At 46.2% G+C, this 19,019-nt stretch overlaps 1 protein-coding gene across 8 annotated transcripts in view; it reads left to right on the top strand.

The window, feature by feature from the left end:
• The window catches only part of LOC113245911 (protein HIRA), an 88,130-nt gene that overhangs the window by 15,462 nt on the left and 53,649 nt on the right, over nucleotides 1-19,019 (top strand). For 3 of the 8 annotated variants that reach the window (XM_026486261.4, XM_026486260.4, XM_048221572.2), the window contains exons 2-9: nucleotides 2,534-2,596; nucleotides 4,434-4,544; nucleotides 5,787-5,877; nucleotides 7,223-7,317; nucleotides 14,152-14,247; nucleotides 15,476-15,636; nucleotides 16,494-16,661; nucleotides 18,530-18,643. In XM_026486261.4, coding sequence (XP_026342046.1) covers nucleotides 2,534-2,596; nucleotides 4,434-4,544; nucleotides 5,787-5,877; nucleotides 7,223-7,317; nucleotides 14,152-14,247; nucleotides 15,476-15,636; nucleotides 16,494-16,661; nucleotides 18,530-18,643 — 899 coding nt within the window. The other 5 variants (XM_044379503.3, XM_044379504.3, XM_044379505.3 and 2 more) reach the window with 5 other exon arrangements.

Below are 19,019 nucleotides of genomic sequence, written 5' to 3'. Positions count from 1 at the left end.
GGCTGGGAAGGAGAGCTGCACAGGCTTACTCCACTGTGGCTCTGCCTCTCCTGGAAGGAGTAGGTGGCTGGCACCTACAAGGACTGGCCCACTGCAGCTTCCTGGTAGGTCCTGAGTGGAGATGGCAGCACTGATGCGGTTGAGGCTCCCTGCTGTTGTCCTCACCATACTTGGAGACATCTGCTCTTCTGAATTTCATGAGGCTCTTAGTGGTGCTAATTGGTCACCTTCTTCTGGTGTCTGGTTGGACACTGAACTTCAGTCTCAGCACTAGATGCCATGGTCTGCACAGCTTAAGCCTGGGCCCGGAGCCCTAATTGTCCTTTCTTTTTTCTTGAGGCTTCCATGTCAGGCACTTGTCATGGCCTACATGGTCAAGAAACCCACCTTCTTGCTCCTGCTTCCCTCCCAGGTCCTCAGCCTCTGGTGGGAACGTATGACACATTCTCAGCAGCAGCCTGTCAGGCTCTCTGGCTTAACACACATGGCAATCACCTGACCCAGGAAGGGCGTGGCATGCCAGTGTAGGTGTGAGTGCATAGCACAGGAGCACCAGTTTGAACACTTCCAGTCCTCCTTACCCATGTTCTCAATACCTACCTTCTTTTACCTACTGTACACAGTTTTCTGGATTCTTCTCTTGAAGATGGGGCTAATTAGGGTCTGCCCATCTGGACTATGGAAGAAGACTAGCATTAGCTCTCTCTCCTCAGGTCCTTGCAAGTGCGCTCCACTGCTGGTTCTGGATCCTTCAAAGCTATATAGAGTGCCAAGCTGTGTTGGGGCTTGTCTTAAGAATCCTTGGAGTGAAAGCTCAGAGCAGACCAGGGCTGAATTTCCTGTATGTTTGTGCTCCAGGAAGGCAATCAGTAGCGACTTGGCTGAACTTGACCTGTCACTGTATAGCTCTGGCTCTTAGGTGTGGACCTGGAGGTGACTGAGGGTCTTGGAGACCTGGCCAGAACTGCCAGCATGACAGGGTCCTGCTGTAGCAGCCTTTGTTGTTTTGGATTTCAGTAAGTAGTAGAGATGAAATAATATGTGATGTGATTTCCAACTCTCCTAGGGTTTCTGCCTGTTCTCTGAGACAAAGTAGGGCCCTTGCATTTGGCACACCTGCTTACTGGTGGCCTTACACAGCTCTTTCACCCTACTGTGTGATGACAAGAAGGAGAGCACATTTCCCCTTGCCTGTGGAGGCTCAGGCTCAGTTTGCCTGTTAGGGGTATGGCTCTGTGGAAGAAGATAAAGTGAGCTGTCTATTCCTTGGGTCCCATGCTTGGCCATTGCCTTTTCGGGTACCAGTATTTGATTTTCTATACTTGGACAGTAACCTTGGCAGGACTTTCAGCTGTTAGGCAGCCACTACCTGCCCCTGCCCCACCCTCCCCTGTCTGCACTTGCCATCATGTGATTCTAGAGCTGGTAACCCTCCTTCTGGTGTCTCTGCCAACTCTTCTTGGGTAATGGAGACAGAGCATCCTCAACCAAGAGACTCCTTGGCAACAGCACCTTGTCTGTATTAGCAATTGCTGATGTTGTCTATTGTTGTGCATCTGATTTGTCACTGAATAAATGTTACTGAGCCACCACTCATCAGGCCTTTGCTGGAAGCTGAGGATGTGGTGATAAACTCAACAACAATTGGCATGCCACTGTTAGCATGGAAGCAGACTGGTTAGCCAGATAAATGCCACAGGGCCCAGGCCCCAGGAATACTTCCAGTCTTCTGGGTTTCAAGCTGTCATGACGCCTTTGCCAGTCTGGTCCACTAAGCTAGCCATACAGCTTCATGGGCTCTTGGTGTGGGTCTGCACCCTGTGGGGACTCCAGGAGCTGGTAGCTACAGTTCTTCCCTCTAGAGGGACTGAACATCCCATTGAACAGAGCACGTCCTATGGAGGACGTTCAGCCATAGGAGATGGCGAGAAGGCTGACTCTCCACAGACTTTGATGCAGCATAAATATACAGGAGGGCTTTTGGAAACAGAAGCATGAGGGAAGTGATACCTGTGGTCGCAGTCAGCTGCTGGTCCTACCCAGCTGTCAGACACAAGGCAGAAAGGCCAGAGTGCTTGTGTCCAGGCTGCCAGCCAAGTGCAGGTCCATGGAATAGAGAGGTGGCTAAAGACGTAGCCCCTGTGACTCAGAGCTGTTGTCGTAAACAGCTCATAACCTTTACAAATGTGTGTCCCCAGAAAGTGGCCAGCTCCTGTCCATTGGACCTATGGGCAAATGCTCAAGCGATCTATGGATTCAGTTGTTCTAGTGACAGAATGCTTTGTCCCCCTTTGAGACTCAGCTATTTAATGTCACTTGGAGTCTTCTAGCAGTTTATACTTGAACTAAAACTGTTAGATCATTCCACTTTTAGAAGTAATTTATTGGCAGCCTATTATTTTTTCCTAGGAGCAGTGATCAGAGATATTACTCAAATAACCACTGTTTCAAAATTTTTGACTTTGTTGCTATTCTCCAGTGAATACAAGCCAAGATAGATGTTGTGGTTTTTTTTTTTTTCCTTTGTTTCCAGGCAAGCCAATTTTTTCAGTTGATATTCACCCTGACGGGACCAAGTTCGCAACTGGAGGACAAGGTACGTTCACGGAGTAATAGAGGGAGCACTCACAGTCCTAATACCTTGCTCTTCTTCTCCTCGTTGCCCACTGAGCTGAAGATAGAATGCTTTTGTTTTTCAGTATGGATATGACTCCATTTAAAATGTACAGTTATAATCTGTTATCTGAGCAGGTTTAATCAAAATCCTTTTTTGGCTCTAGTGTGCTTGCTCTGTATAAACATTTTGGTAGTGGATGTATCTTTCTAATTCCTATTCATTGGGTTAATATTAAAATCAGCTTGCATCCCCAAGTCCCAGCTTATTGAACATGGAGCGTGGCAGGTGGTCCCATGGATAGATCCCCAGCCTCAGAGGCTAAGGTTGGGTCCTCATCTTCATTCTGGCAGTACTTTCTCATCTGAAAAAGGGGAGGAGGTAGTTAAACTAAACTACAGAGTTAGTCATGTAGTTATTAGGCCCATTTTCTGGGCTCAGAGGAATTCGGCTAAGTTAGAGAAGAAGTATGCTGTGGGCAAGTAAAAACGCCCATGCCATTTGAAAATATGGTCCATAGTGTTATTATGTGTGCCTCATCCAGTGTTACAGTGTCACGATAACAGCCCTGCGTGGAAAGACAGTCATTTTTCAGGCCAGGACACCAAGATGTATATATGGTGGCACAAGGTAGCATCCCCGCAGATCTCAGCCCCTGACAGCTTCACTCTAGGGCAGCATCTTCCTGTGGCCAAGGCCTCCCTGGACAGTACCTGCAGAGTGCCTCTGTGAGTTCAGATCCTTAGGCCAGGTGCTGCAGGGTGGGTTGTCTTTGGGCTTCCTGCTGCAGGGGTATGCAGGGAGCCCTTGATCTCCTTCCAGCACATTGTGGACTGCACCCAGAAGGTACCCACTGATGTCATCTACGATCACTGGACTAAGCTAGGAGACAGGGTTTTATCCTCATCCATAAAAAGAGGCATACTTTCCCAACCTTCTCAGTATATAGTAAGGTCAAAAAGAGTTCTTTAGGAAATATTTTTATATGCTGGCCAATAGGCAACTTATGATAATTCTGACATGTCCATTTGTAGGCATTTATTGGTTTTTGCTCCTCTATAATAGTTAAATGAGGGGCCAGACTTTTGTTAGTTATCAGTAAATGGAAAGCTTAGAAAGAAAAATCATTGCCAAAATGCATAGATAAATTTTTTAGCAGAGTATTACATCACCTTATGATTCCAGGATCCCTAAATGCCCTCTTTTGGTTGATCTCTCATCTGTAGGTGACGTCAAAGGGCAGATAAAAAGGTAATGAGCCTTTTTTCCTATATTCAGGGCACATTTCATTCAGACTTGGGTCTCAAAGCATCCAGTCAGCTCTGGGAGCAGCACTAGACTCCAGGCAGCACCTGGAAAGGGATCGGAGTACTGGCAGGGATGTGCTGTTGCCCTTGGTTGCTAGGGTACCCGTGTACAGACCTGAAAGGGTCCTGGGACATCAGCTTTTCCAGCTCTTCAACTTACAGATGAGGAGTCTGGGTCCTGGGCAGGGATGAGGACCTTCTAGGAGCTCCTCAGAAATCTGTGTTAGAGGACAGACCAGAGCTCAGTCCCCTCCTGCTTTCTAGTCCAGAGTTCTTTTCAAAGTCAGTTTGGCTTCCCCCTACTACTAAATCCATGTACTTTTTGATCCCTATCAGCACTTACCTTTCTTCATTTCTTTTCTATAACTACTAACTTAAATTAGTAATGCAAATTTAGTTTCCTGCAATCTAGTCCGTTATGATCTATGAAAGCTAAGTGAGGACTATGTCTCAGAGTTAATATCAAATTTCTACTTCTTACATATTGAATTATTTCTACTCCTTCATTCCAGGACAGGATTCTGGGAAGGTTGTGATCTGGAATATGTCTCCAGTCCTCCAGGAGGATGACGAGAAGGATGAAAATATTCCCAAGATGCTTTGCCAGATGGACAATCACTTAGGTATTACAGAGTGGCCCTTTGCAGGCTTTGCGTGTTGGCAGAGTGCCCAAGGTTAGCACATGTGTTTGTAATTAGAAAGATAAGGCCCCGTGCGGCGGTAACTCCCCTCGGCCTGCTGTCTGAAGGCACAGATGTTGGCTGCACACCTGGGTGAGTTATTCGGCAGAAGACTCGGCCCGCCCACAGAACCATCTTTGGACAGTCTGCAGGTACCTCTGGTGATTTCCTGCTCATGAGTCGTTACTGCCTGATTCCATGGGGCTTTGGGGCCAGCGACCTGGAAGCAGTAGGGTTCTGGGGAAGGGTGTATTAAAGACAACTCACCAAAATGTCTCAGATTGCCACTGTGTCACTCTGAGGCCCTCTGCCAGGATCCTTTTGATGGTCGGACAGTGTTGTGGTTTCCTTTCCTACGTTTAGCGCCTTAGTTTCCTGCTTCTGAGCATCAGGGTGACTCTATCTGGCTCTGGTTTCCAACCTAGCTGCCTCCCCTGAGGTGCTCCATTAACAGCTATGTCCCCTTCCTTAGTTCTGAGTGTTTTTGCTCTCCCAACATGCCTCAGTGCCCTCTGACCTGGAGCACAAGTCACTCGCAGGCCATGTGTGGGCTACAACTTGGATAATGTCCCTTGTATTGCAGGGTTCCCAAAGGTCGAGCTGTGAGTGCTCCCAGAGGCTCTAACCTATCAGGGGCCTACGAGGCATTTCTGCTGGTCTTAATTTATAAGTGCAGAACCAGTCAACCTGCAGTGCTGACAAGTTTGGAAAATCCAAATTTAAAAGGGCTACAAATGGGATGAAGTCAGAGTTTTATGCTCTAGCAAGCTGCTCCCCTGAAAGTTTTGGGAAGGGCATCTCAGCCTTTTTAGTATATGCCCTCATTTCAAGGATTCTCCCTGCTCAGAAACACATCTCATCATGAGATAGCCCTTTCTAAATAATGAGATTTAGTTACCAGTTTTCATGGAAATCCATCTCCTGTTGATTGCTTCATCCAGCACTAACACTTCTCAGGTTATGTAGACTTGCCCCCTCCAGACTCTGTCCTGGTCATTTGTTATTACAGCACAAGTAGGATAGTATTTAATCTGGATTGCTCTTCTGGGACTCACCCACAGTGGATGCCTTGAATAGCTGAGAGAGAATAGGTTTTATAAACCCTTTGCATCTTGCCAGACTCTGCATAAAGCAAATGGGCGTGACTATGGGATTTTCATCACCCTATTTTTTTTTTCTTCCCAGCATGTGTGAACTGTGTGCGGTGGTCAAACAGTGGGATGTATTTAGCTTCTGGGGGAGATGACAAACTGATTATGGTGTGGAAGCGGGCTACGTAAGCATCATTTTCCTTTCTTCACGTTTTATTTTTAGAAGCTTCTTTGCTGGTCGTAATCATAGTCACCTTTCCCCACTCTGGCACTGAAGTCCCTAGAGCTCCAAACTTCCTGAGTAGCAGGATGCACACATAGGCCAGGAGTGGAGGGGGCCTGACGAGCGCTTCAGGAGGCCACCCACCTGCCTGGAGACCTGCTCGGTCGCCCCCTCACAGGGCTGCAGGATTTCCACGTGAAAAGGATTATTAATCCTTTCTATTGCTGACACTGGTAGCTTTGTTTGTTTTGCTTTTCAAATGAAATTTCCCAACATACAGAATAGGTAAAAGTCAAAGTGGGGGGCGAGTGGCGGGGAGGGGATCTGGAGCCTACCCTCTTTGCCATTCACCTCATTCTCTGTCAGCCCCACCCTGGGACTCTGAAGATTCCCCCCTTGAAAGTGCCTGCTCTATACCCACAATGAACTAACCATCACCTAGAAAACTTTTTCTATAAACCCTGGCAGAGTCTCTCAGGGTGGGTCCTGGGACTCTGTTCCATAACCAGCTCCCCAGGTGACTCTGGGGGCTAGTCAGACTAGGGAACCAGACCCTACCCCACTGCTTAGCCAGAGTGGCCCTATGGCCATGGCCATGAGAGCATACACGCGCTATCTCCTTTGGTCCACTCAGTGAGCTCTTTCTGCGAATTTGTAAAGAGTTCTGTGGGAGCAAAGTGTGTTAACAGAGGCTCTGTGCATCAGGAGTGTCAGCGCCACCTCCATGGGGACCTACCCTACTGCTTGCGTGGCAGGAGCTAGTACCCGTGCTTGGAATGCTTTGCAAGAGAGCTTTAAAAAGACTGTTGGCTTTGCTGCTTTAGTCAACATAAATAACATATTTAGTAGATAATTTGGGAATTTGAAAAAATATGTAAAAATCACCATCCAAAGAAAGCCATGGTTAATATTCTGGTATTTTTCATGTGTGTCTTTCTGATCCATTTTCCATGCATAGATGATATCCATGTTACATGCTATTTTTTTTTTTCTTTACATAGTGGTATCTAGCATATTGTATAGGATGTCCTATGGCCTGCTGCTTTCACTTAATTATATATGGTGAACACTTCCCCATGCAGTGATAGTCTCTTACCACAAGATTTGTGATGGCTGTGTAGTATTTCATTAAGTGCATGGAACATAACTTCCCTAATCAGCCCCTGTTGTTCAACAATTTGATGCTTTCTAGCCATTGTCTGGTTTTTCTTTGTTCTGTGTGCCATGATAAGCCATGCTGCAGTGAGCATCTCTGTGCAGTGCCTAGAACATGCTTGGAGTGCCTTTCTGACTCCTCTTTCACACAGGTACATCGGCCCCAGCACCGTGTTCGGCTCCAGTGGTAAGCTTGCCAACGTGGAGCAGTGGCGATGTGTCTCTATCCTCCGGAGTCACTCAGGCGGTGAGTGGGGCTGCCTGTTGGGGTGGGCGGCCCTGGCAGCTGTCTGAGGTCAGCAGCAGCACCTCCATGGTCCCTGTGGACTGTTTTGGTCCTTAAAGCAGCCTTGCATCTGGGCCGTCCCTCCCCATCACCATCAGTCACACCCTGCCTGTCCCTCAAGGTCTGTGCAGTCACTGTCCCCACTGCCTGCCTCCAGCTGCATTCAGTGCCCCCACTCCTGCCCTCATTGGGTATATGTTTATATCTTCAATGTAGAACTCCCCACGTTCTGCTGTTTATCCTGGTGAACTGAATCACTACCTTCATCAGTGGATCACTAAGTCTGTAAGCACACTTTATTTATTCCACAGAAACCAACACACATGAAAAGGGGCCCAATGAAAAGTTTTTTACTTGACCTTGAGTATATTTGAAAAGTGTTTAATGGACTTGGAATGGAAAGGGATACATTTTACAGATTTGGACCGAAGAGGAGGAAGGTCAGTCAAGAGCAGTCAAAAGCCATGTGCTGTACACGCAGATGCCAGGGATGCTAGAGTGACTGTATCTCAGAAAGCCTGTGGTCTAGACCAAGAATGGCCTGAAGCATTTCCCAGACAGGGGGACAGCAGAAGCCAGAAAGGCCTGGTGTGCATGGTGGGTCAGCAGCATTTCACCACAGCTGGATCTTTATATACAAGGCAGGGAGCAGTACAGAGTGGAGCTGGCTGAGTGTCAGGGGCCAGGTCATGGAAGGTTTGTATTCCCTGTTAGTGAAGGTGGCCTTTAATTGTGGAAGAGACAGGGAGCCTTTAAAAGCTTTGAGGTGTAAGAGGGAGACCGTTCTGACAGGTGTATAGAAAAGGAGCTTGTTTCAGTGGTTCAGATGAAAACTGCAAGGGCCTGAACCAGGCCTGGGATAATTGGGATGGAGGGGGAAGACTGACTTGGGAAATTCTTAGGACAAAGCAGGGGAGGGATGAAGGAGATTCCTAACTGGTGCCTGCATAGCTAATGGTGTCCTCTCTCAGACCGTAACGATAGTGGGCTCATGAGGATGGACACCAGTTCAGCGTGGGATGTGCTGAGTCTGGGGAGTGGGGGCAGGGAAGAATGTCACAAGACTTGGAATTGAGCCTGGAGCTCTGGGAGAAGATGGGGCAAGAGTGAGTGGTTTGGAAGGCATCAGCTATAATCCACTGACAGTATATGCTCTGCAAATACTCTACAGACACTTTAAAGGTGAACAGACCCACCTCTTGGTGACCATAGATTAATTCCACATTTTTTAAAGCTGGCATAGTAGCATTGTATAATTACTGATAACTGTAACTTATCCTCACTTACTCACAGTTGCTCACAGCAGTCTCATTGGGCTCCTCTGGAACTTGGAGAAAGTGTCCATCCAGGTGTTCAAGTGTGGGGTGGGGCCTCATCAGTGAGGCCTTTGATGGGTTCCCTAACCTGAGACTTGTGCTGAGCCATAACCTCAACTTCTCTCCAGGCCCACTATCCCAGGGCTGTCCTTTACCAGGCAAGTAGGGTTGCCACTTTCAGCAGGGACACCCGTTCCTTGTTCAGTGGTCCCGATAGCAGTTATGGCCGGAACTCTTTAAGAAGAAAAATCAGTGGAAAAGCAGAAATGAATAAATAGAAAGCACTGGGTCTTTGAAAGCAAAGTGTAAAAAACATATACTTGGCATATTTAATTGGGAGGGAGGGTAGGAAGAAAAAAACCTAGATGAAATTAGAAGTAAAGGGTCTAGAAAAAGCATTTAACCTGGAGGAAGAAAACTATCACAGAGTACAGAATAATGTTTATTAAACTAAAAAATAAAACAAAATGCTAAAAGAAATAAAATTTTCTAGAAAATAAAAATTTTCAGAATTGATACCATAAGGTTAGGAAAACTTTAAGTAGTAACCAGTGAAAAAATTGGAATCATCAGAAATGCTTCCTGATACTAAGTTATTTTTTGATTTGTTGCTGCATTGTTTCAAGCTTTTAGGAAAAATTATTTCAGAATCTAGAAATATTTATTCTTCAAAGAAAGCTGTCACCCTGGGTTTCCAAAACCTAAAAAAATAACCAAAAGCTTAGACAAATATGAAAAAAGAAAAATCAGAAACATAATGCTCGTGAATTTGGTAACTTGAAAACAGTAATTCATTTTGACTAAATATTATTTATAATGGAAGAATTTTGTGTAAAGGAAACCTATTACTATAACAACATACTAGGAGGTTAAATAAGAAAAGATACTTGGGGCACCTGGTTGGCTCAGTTGGTAGAGCATGTGACTCTTAATCTCAGGGTCGTGAGTTCAAACCCCCAAGCTGGGCATGAAGCCTACTTTTTTTTTTTTTTTTTTTTTTTTTTTTTAAAGATTTTATTTATTTATTTGACAGAGAGACAGCCAGTGAGAGAGGGAACACAAGCAGGGAGAGTGGGAGAGGAAGAAGCAGGCTCCCAGCGGAGGAGCCTGATGTGGGACTCGATCCCGGAATGCCGGGATCCCGCCCTGAGCCGAAGGCAGCCGCCTAACGACTGCGCTACCCAGGCGCCCTGAAGCCTACTTTTAAAACAAAACAAGTCATCTTAGGAGGTGTTCTGAAAGGGATATTAGATAATTTAGCATCAATTTTTAATAAAAATATTTTTTAAATGGCTGTAGGAAGCTATTGCCTTAACATGAAATGTCTTTTTCAAACCAGTGGCAAATATTTGTAGAACTTAAGAAGCACTGAAAGTAAGAAGCATTAGAACTTAAGAAGCATTGAAAAGCATCTAGGGCTAATAATGCGTCATTGAGTTGGTCTCAAATAAGAAAATTTTTAATTATTCATCTTTCACTAGTAATAGCCAATTAGAATATCTAATGATACAAAGAGAACTCTTATACAGCAGGAAGAAAAACTGTAAATACTCGGGAATACTCTTACCAAGAAATGTAAGAAATCTGTAAGATTTAAACCACAAACCTTTTTTGAGAGAGATAAAGTGGCCACTTCATAAATGGAAAGACCGAATAAAATAAAGACACTGTTTTTTCCCAACTTCATTTAACAAATATTTATTGAGCACCTGGTATGTTCTGGGTGCTGTTCTACCCTCAGGGCATTTACATTTTTCTAAGAGACACAGACAACTAGTCACATTAGAAACTAGAAGGTAAGTGCTGAGGAGCAAAATGAGATAGGGTTTTCCAGGAGGCCTCACTGAGAAGGTGACATCCAAGGGGAGACCAGGTGGAGGTTAGGGGACAACTGTGTGCACATCTAAAGAGCTTTCCAGGCTGAAGGAATAGCCAGAACAGTAGCCTAGGAGTGTGCATGTGTGCTTGGTGTGTTCAGAGAACCACCTGGGGCTAGGACATGGCCACTGTGAGAGGCTGTTCTCTGAGTGAGATGGGAAGGCTCAGTAGGATTTTTGAGTAGAGGAGTGAGGAGGCCTGTGGCAGCTGCATGGACCACAAGCAGCCCTGGAGAGACCACTGAGGAGGCTGCTGACATAATCTCGGTGAGAGAGTGGACCTCGGACACAGCGGTGGAAGTCAGGAGGAGCAGCGGTCAGTTGCAGAGTTCTTGGTGGATGGGATGTAGGGTGTGAGATAAGCAAAGGAATCAGGACGGTTTCCCAGACTGTGGTCTGGAGGGTGTCAAGGATGTAGTTGCCATCAGCTGATAGCAGGTGTGCAGGTGGGGCAGAAATGTTTGCTGAGGGAAATGTTTAGGAATTGGCTCCGGGGCGTGTTCAGTTTGCATTGCCTAGCAGGGGTATAAGTGGCCCTGCTACATAGGCGTTTTATAGAGTTGAGTGTACATAGGCATGTGAGAGTTGAGTACAGGGGCGAAGTGTATGTGGGACGGGAGGCCAAGGGTGGAGGCTGGGTTTCAGGGGTGATGAGGAACCAGTGAAAGAGGATAAGATGGAGACGCGAGGCTAGTTAAGATAGTGGAGAGAACATTTGAAGGAGAAGCAATTGAGCAGTGTATCACATGTTGCCTTGAGGTCAGGTGAGGACTGAGGATATTGACTATTGGACTTGATGACATGGAGGCCGCCCATGGCCTTGTCTTGTGCTGTTCATGTTGGTGCATTTGGGTGGAAGCCTCATTAGAGGGTCCTCAAGAAAGACCCAGGGGAGGACAGAGCTAGATTGAACCAGGCTAGGTTTTGTCAGGCACCTGTGAAAACACAGAAGAGCAGAAGGTATAGTGGACTCTAAGCCAAACAGGGAGACAGATAGCAGAAGGATCATAGCACCTGAAAGCTCTCTTGGAGTTGAGAGGGAGCTGGAAGCACCAGTTGATGGTAGAAGTATGGAAGGGTTGGAATTCAAACCAGGGAGGAATTACAGTGATTCGTTCTGGGGGATCTCTGGGCATGACTGGGAAAGAATGCCTGAGGTAGCAGAAGCCACGGTTATTGGAGGAGGAGGCGGAGTGTAAGGATCCGAGAGCCTTAGGTATTAAGCAGGTCATGCTACTAGAATGACCAAGAATGAGAGTATCCAAAATGACAGTGACCAGAAACTTAACTCTTCAAATGCAGGAGGATCTCAGTTGTATGTAGATGTGCAGTGAGAAAGAGCGGGAATGGTATAGTCTGAAGGCAGAAGCTCCAAAACTGGGGTGTAGGGAGAAAATTAGTGGAAAATTAGTCCATAAGTGGCTTTATTGCATAACTCAGCAGTGACTCCAAAGAGCATTTGGAAGAATAAGGAAGGTTGCAGAAGAAATAATTCAGAGCTGCAGTGATTAAAACGTCATGAGTTTGGGGGCAAAACTAACAACATTGAAGTAGACTACATGTAACTCGGAACTTGGTGTATTATTGTGAAGGAGGCACCAATTATCAATTATGGAAAGAAAGAATTATTCCCCACTTGTGATAGAATAACCGTTACACAGTTTGTAGATGAGGGGAGAGTAATGTAGAGCCTCACTAAATACAGCATGCACTGAAATAAAATCCAAATATTAAAGAGAAAAACATTCTAAATAATGAAACAATTGAATATCATCAGATCTCTAGCAGAGGGAATATTTTTAACGTTAACAGGCAATAAAAGGTGTCACAAAGGAGAATAACAGACTTTACTATATATAAATCTCTTACAGTATTGGAAGAGAAACTGATAGAATTTGCAGCTAATGCCTGTATTATCAGTAGTCCATGGCAATTGCTAGGAAAATCACATCTCCCTTTTGGAATTCCCAGCTGACTACTTCTGTGCTCTAGGACTTAGGTCCACAGTGAAATTCTGATGTTTACATATCTACCCCTCCTGGCCTCTAAGCTCCTAGAGGAAGTTTTTATTCCTCGTTTTTGTAGGCACTGCATTGGTGTTTGTTAGACCTGCTGCACAAAAGGCCTCCCAACACACTGAAGTTGGGAGCAAAATAGTCCAAGAAGACAACTTTGGACAGATATGAAAAATCTACACTTTCATTAGTAAAGTGAAGTTAAGATACAAAAATGTACTTAATAAGTTAGAAGGAAAAATCGTAATCCTCAAGAATCCAGAGAATTTTGAAATGGACATTCTGCTTATAAAAGTGTGAAGTCATAGCAGTTTCTGGAAAGCTGTCTACAGGGTTAAGAGAGTCCAGACTTAGGAAAGTCTTCAGGCATTCTGCCCAGAGTCCCACTTTGGGATATCAGTCACAAGAGATAAACTAGAGTGTGGAGAATGGCGTACATTCATGTGCTCATTAGCATGAAACCTGGGACCCAGTTAATAGTTCATTGTTGAATCAGGTCTGTTTATGGTATTGAATGCTTTCAAAGACATAGAATGCAGAACAAAACAAAAGGAGCCCTTAGGATCACATAGGCTGTGAGGATACTAAATGCAGCACACTAGTGCATATGCAGTGTGAAATACAAAGTGCAGTACCTTTGTGGAAAAAATTCATCAAGCTGTCCCTGAAGATTGTAAAAAATAGAAAAAATCAAAATAGAAGTTTTGAGTATTTTGCTTACACCTTTTAAAAAATCCTATGAGGAGAGGACTAGATAGCTATTAACTTGCTGCTGTGTTTCTGTTTCTTCACCTCACCAGCCATTCTTCTGTACACCTAGCACTGCACCAGGCACAGAGGTTAGAAAAGTCACCCCTGCACGGCGAGATGGGCCCGGTCATCATCACCGTCACAGCTGACCTTTATCGATGTCTTGGTGTGTGCCTGGCACCGTGCTACAGCAATTTCTCACATTTAATCCTCATAATAACCCTCTGAGCGTAGGGCTTTTTTTTTTTTTAATCTGCATTTTATAGATAAGAAAACTGAGTCACAAGGAATTGAACATGAGTGATTGTGTTTGGGGGCTCTCTAGGAAGGGATACTCTGGTGGGGTCTTAGAGATGAGGTCCAGTTCGTGAGGAGAAGGGCCTGAAGATGGCCTCCCACTCATTGGGCAGCTATTGAACTCTGGCTGTGTGCTAGACATTCTGCCAGGTGCTGTGCCTATAGTGCTCAAAGGGCCCAATTGGGATCAGAGAAGCAAGCTTAGAGAGCCTGAGGCCACAGACCCAGCAGGTGTCAGAGCCAGGATTTTTATATGGGGCCCCAAGCTCTCAGCTATGTCCTCAGTTACCTCTTTTGTGAGGGGTGAGGGAAGCCACTTAGATGCTTCAAATGTCATGACCAGTTCATAAACCTTAGTGGGGAAGTTTTACAGATTGGTGTTTAAGAAAGAGTCTAGTTATGATTATTTCAAGTCAAGTTTCCTCAAACATGAGATGCTAGGGGCTACTGGCCCACCTGGCAGACGGGTGTTGCCGAGTGCCCCCCTCACTGAGTCTGCACACCAGGTAAGAGATTCACCGCCAGCCCTCTGTCTTCCAGATGTGATGGATGTAGCGTGGTCTCCCCATGATGCCTGGCTGGCCTCGTGCAGCGTGGATAACACTGTTGTCATCTGGAATGCTGTGAAGTTCCCAGGTCTGGGCCTCTGACTGGGTGGCGGCAAAAATGGGCTGATCACCTGGAGCAGGGTGGGCTCTCTGTCTCTTAAGGCTGGTGGTAGCAAGTGTCTCACAGTGAATGGGGATTCATGTGTCTTGTCAGTAACTCAGTTCTTTTTTTCTTCGTCATTGACATTTGTTTAAGGTTTTAAAAGAGGTTTATGTTAAAGAAAAAAAAAAGTAACTGGGTGCTAGTGTGGATGTGCCACAGCTCATGAGGGTGATAGGGTGGTGTTGCCTGTGCTTGGGCACCTGGCATTCCCCCTACACCTGACACATGCCTTTGAGGGCGTGCCTCCCCACTGCTGGGCTCTGGCCTCCACTCAGATGCCATTCCTCTCTGAAGCTTCTAAGCAGTTATAAGCTAACAAATCCAGTTTTGCAAAAGATTGGTATTTCTTATTAATGTGCTTAAAGTCACAACAGATGATATAACCTGGCATATTATTGCAGTTGATAACTAGTAAGATACTTCTATTCCTGTTTGGTATCTGGAATGTGTTTTGTTCATGGGCTAAAAAGCATTCTCCATGAACTTGGTCCAAGTCATTTCTCTCTCTATAAGTCACCAGGATGTGTGTGTAGGGGGGGTGCATCTTCATTGTGGTCACGGAGGGCCAGATTTAAAGTTGGGGCGGCATTTAGATTACAGATCTCTAGGACATGCTGTCTCGTACACCTTTGTCCTCAGTGATGACTTACAAAGAACTTTCAGCACAGTGCTCCATCCCCTGAGCTATTAGGCCTGCTCTTTATCAGGGAGCTTCCAGGGAGGTTTAAGTCAGAAATATTGATGTTACAACCCAGGTGGGCATGGCCTCCCATTCAGACGGAGAAATGACGGGCAGAGCTGCCAACCACAGACAAGTCAAAGGGGCAGAATTTGGTTCTGGCTCAATCCCGGATCCCTGCTTGCCTGACCTTTAGGGGCTTGTGCAGGCTCAGTATTAGCTGTGGCTGAAGGGAAATCACAGTGCCTGTCTCCTGGGTACAGTCCTTCTTTCAAGTTGCTTTTGCCTTGATAGAGATCAGATTAGGGGGCTCTTTTGCTTGTGCCCAGGTATGGGAGCTGGCCAAGGTGGACTCCTGAGGTCCCTTCTCTTGGCTAGCCATTCCATAGCCCATGGATTGCAGCTCATGTTTCTATACAGACTCATCATTTTCCCCTAGCTAATGCTTTTCCAATCTCTTCTTTTCCTCCACAGAAATTCTAGCTACTCTGAGAGGCCATTCTGGCTTGGTAAAGGGGTTGACTTGGGACCCTGTTGGTAAATACATTGCCTCTCAAGCTGATGACCGCAGCCTAAAGGTGTGGAGAACGCTGGACTGGCAGTTGGAGACTAGCATCACCAAGCCTTTTGATGAGGTAAGGAGACAGCCCAGGGAGCTCAGTCCAGCAGCCCCCCCACCCCGGCCTCCATGCACAGAGGAGAAGCTGGCTGGGGTCCATACCTTGTGGGTAAATGCAGGGTCTGGGGGCCTGAGCAGACTGTCAGGGTTCTCTGGGGTGAGCACTCTGGCCCAAAGAGTCAGATGATGAAAATCGTTCATTTCCCAGATGGTATTAAATGTCCAACTTTGAAGTGAGAAAAAGCTGAAGAGAACCTTAGTGATACATCCATACCATTGTGCCACACAGGTGGAGGAGGCCATCTCTTCTTTTTTTCCTGACTGTGCTGTGGCTTTACTCACTGACTTGCACTTTACAGGCCAGCCAACTTCTTTCTTGGGTAGTGTGAGCGTGCAGAATGTTTGGATGTCAGACTGCAGTGATTTGTGTAGTAGTTTACTACCTTTTCTTTTATTTGGGTTCTTGTTTCATATGGAATCAGAGTTCAAGGTCTCCATTATTTGTTAGATATTTCTTAAGTGCCTACAATGAGAAGGGCATTACTGGATAAAGGAAATGAAAGTGGGCTGAGACAGAATCTCTCCCTTGAAACTTAGAGCCTGGTGGGAAAGATAGACTTTCACATCCGTTGTGAGTATGGTGATGGAGTTGTCCAGAATGTGCAGAAACAGCCCAGGAGTGCTGATTGCATCAGAGGAAGGGCTGTGAGCAAAGTTTTGCAGGAGATGTAGACATTTGCCCATGTGTCAGGGCTCACGAACATGCTCCACCATCATACGTTTATAAATTAGAATTCAACTTTATTCTCGAGGACAGAGTTTTGGTCACACAGTTGGTCTGGAGCTCCTTCCAAGTGCAGGTGTTTCTTTCAGTGTGGAGGGACAACCCATGTGTTGCGGCTCAGCTGGTCACCTGATGGGCACTACCTGGTGTCTGCCCACGCCATGAACAACTCTGGCCCCACTGCCCAGATCATTGAACGGGAGGGCTGGAAGACCAACATGGACTTTGTCGGGCACCGGAAAGCTGTGACTGTCGTGGTGAGTGTACTTAGCATCCACCTGGATGGTGTCTTGCCCCAAGGCTGGGTCACATGTGGGACTGAGGTGGTGGGCTCTGAGAGTCAGCACATGCCACATTCTTGTTTCATTTTAATTACTTATGTTTTATAATTTTTAAACAGATTTTACAAAACAGTACATACTCACATGTTTTAATGAGTGTCACCAAAATCAATCTTTGATTGGGAATATTATAGTTCCACACTAGCCTTTTTACACATTTGGGTCAGGTCCTGGGTACTCATGCATGGTGGTCCTGACAAGTAGCATGTGGCTGCTAAGCATGTGTGCCTGCACCCCAGCAGCGGCCAGGCATAGGTGTGAGGCCATGCTGTGGATCACCTGAATCTGGAGCTGCCCCTCCCAGTCTTGATGTGAAGGGTGAAGGGTATCCGAAGATATGGACTACCATTAACGAGTATTTTCTCAGCACTGGGCAACCAAAACAAAGTAAATAGGTTGGTGGGCTAAGGTTGATAAAGTGAAGGATCATCCGGGACCCTGATCTCAGTCCTTTGTGTTCCTTAAAATGGGCTCATCTTTCCAATTGTTTAAATTAATAATAAATATTATAGGGGTGCCTGGGTGGCTCAGTCAGTTAAGTGTCTAACTCGTAATTTCAGCTCAGGTTATGATCTCATGGCTTATGGGATCGAGCCCCTCATCCGGCACTCAGCGGGGAGTCTGCTGGAGATTCTCTCCCTCTCCCTCTGCCCCTCTCCCCACACGCTGGCATGCTCTCGCTCTCAAATAAATAAATAAATCTTTAAAATAATGATAAATATTATATGTCGTGACTTAAATATGTATGTTTTATACAAATAAAATATTGCTTCTTTAATTTTTTTTGTATTGGAACCCATGTAGGACTTTGTTTGAAGCCAGGTCCTTGTTATGAAAATGTTTGAAAATCACTGCTTCAGGGTAGCACAGTGCTTCCACATGACTGTCAGGTAGTCCTCATAGACACTGTAAGAGTGGTTCTGTGAGATCGTGGTACTGAGGCCTCTCAGCCAACTCAGGGTAAGACTCAAGCCCAGGGTGCACAACCTCCAGGTTCCATGTTGTCCAGTCTCTGTGCACCACCGGCTATTCCTGCCTGCCCTCTGGAATTAGAATCCCTGTGGGCCAAGCCAGCTGATATCAGGCTCCAGGGAGGCACCCTTCCTCCTCAGTTGTCCGGCTTGGGGATTCCAGCTCTGAGTCTAGAGTTCCCATCCCTTTCAATCCAGGCATGTGGCAGGACCTCTTCGTGTGCTTTTAACCTTGCCAAAAGCAGCACCCAGAATACACTGAGGATAGCCCCCAATGCAGACTTTAGCGTGACTTAGCCATTGTCCCTGGCCAAGTGAGATTATTCAGGGCTGATCAGTATCTGCTAGACAGTTTTGACTCTGAGCAACAACTACAGTGAAGGGGAAGGGATTAATGGAGTGGATATCTGACAACCCCATTTACCTCTGTCAAGACTTTGTCCTGGAACTGGCCTTGCTCAGGCCAGGAGGAGTTCAGAGAGCCAGTTTCAGTAGCTCCCATGCCATCAACCTGGCTGCAGGCCCAAAATTGGAGAGTTGGTAGAGCCAGCTTCAAATCCTTGTCCTACCACTTACTCATTGGGTGACTTGACCCACATTTCCTGGCCTTCTTGAGACTCCATTTCAACCTCAGCAAAATGCCTCCTGGGTGTTACAAAGGTGAAGCAAAGCATGCCGAGTGCCTGGGGCTGGGAGAATGTCATTGTGGGTTTCCTGCAGACAGGCTGGTATTGTGGTATATTTCTGATGCTTGGCATGGGGTATGTGCTTGATGCTTGATTAATTATTTTAACATTTGTTATTTGGCTTTAGAAATTCAACCCAAAAATCTTCAAAAAGAAGCAGAAGAATGGGAGTTCTGCAAAGCCCAGCTGCCCGTATTGCTGCTGCGCTGTTGGCAGCAAGGACCGTTCTCTCTCTGTCTGGGTGAGCCCCCACTCACTCCCCCCAACCCCCCTCCAAGAGCTTTTGTGGCTCCTGCAGGGTGGGGAGGGAGAATGGGCTGGTGAAGGAGGCGGAGCCCAGGGGCCTAGAAGGAGAGAACCCTCCCCCACACTTTTAATGGTGTTCAGTGTGTGCTTCCGCCCTATACATGGGGTCAAGCCCCCTTGTTACCCCAAGAAGAGGGAAGGATGAAGACTAGGCTTGGGCCCAGCTAGGAGAGGCCACCCTGAGCCCTAGTCAGAGCAGCTCAGGGAATACCCTCAGTTGGCATGTTGTGTTTGCTTCCTTTTAGAAAACCTTTCTATATATAACCTTTTCACCTAAAGTGTACACCTCGGTGCATTGTCATACATGTATG

Source organism: Ursus arctos, unplaced genomic scaffold (assembly GCF_023065955.2).
Source record: "Ursus arctos isolate Adak ecotype North America unplaced genomic scaffold, UrsArc2.0 scaffold_34, whole genome shotgun sequence".
NCBI lineage: Eukaryota > Metazoa > Chordata > Mammalia > Carnivora > Ursidae > Ursus > Ursus arctos.
This window is presented reverse-complemented; position numbering and strand designations above follow the sequence as displayed.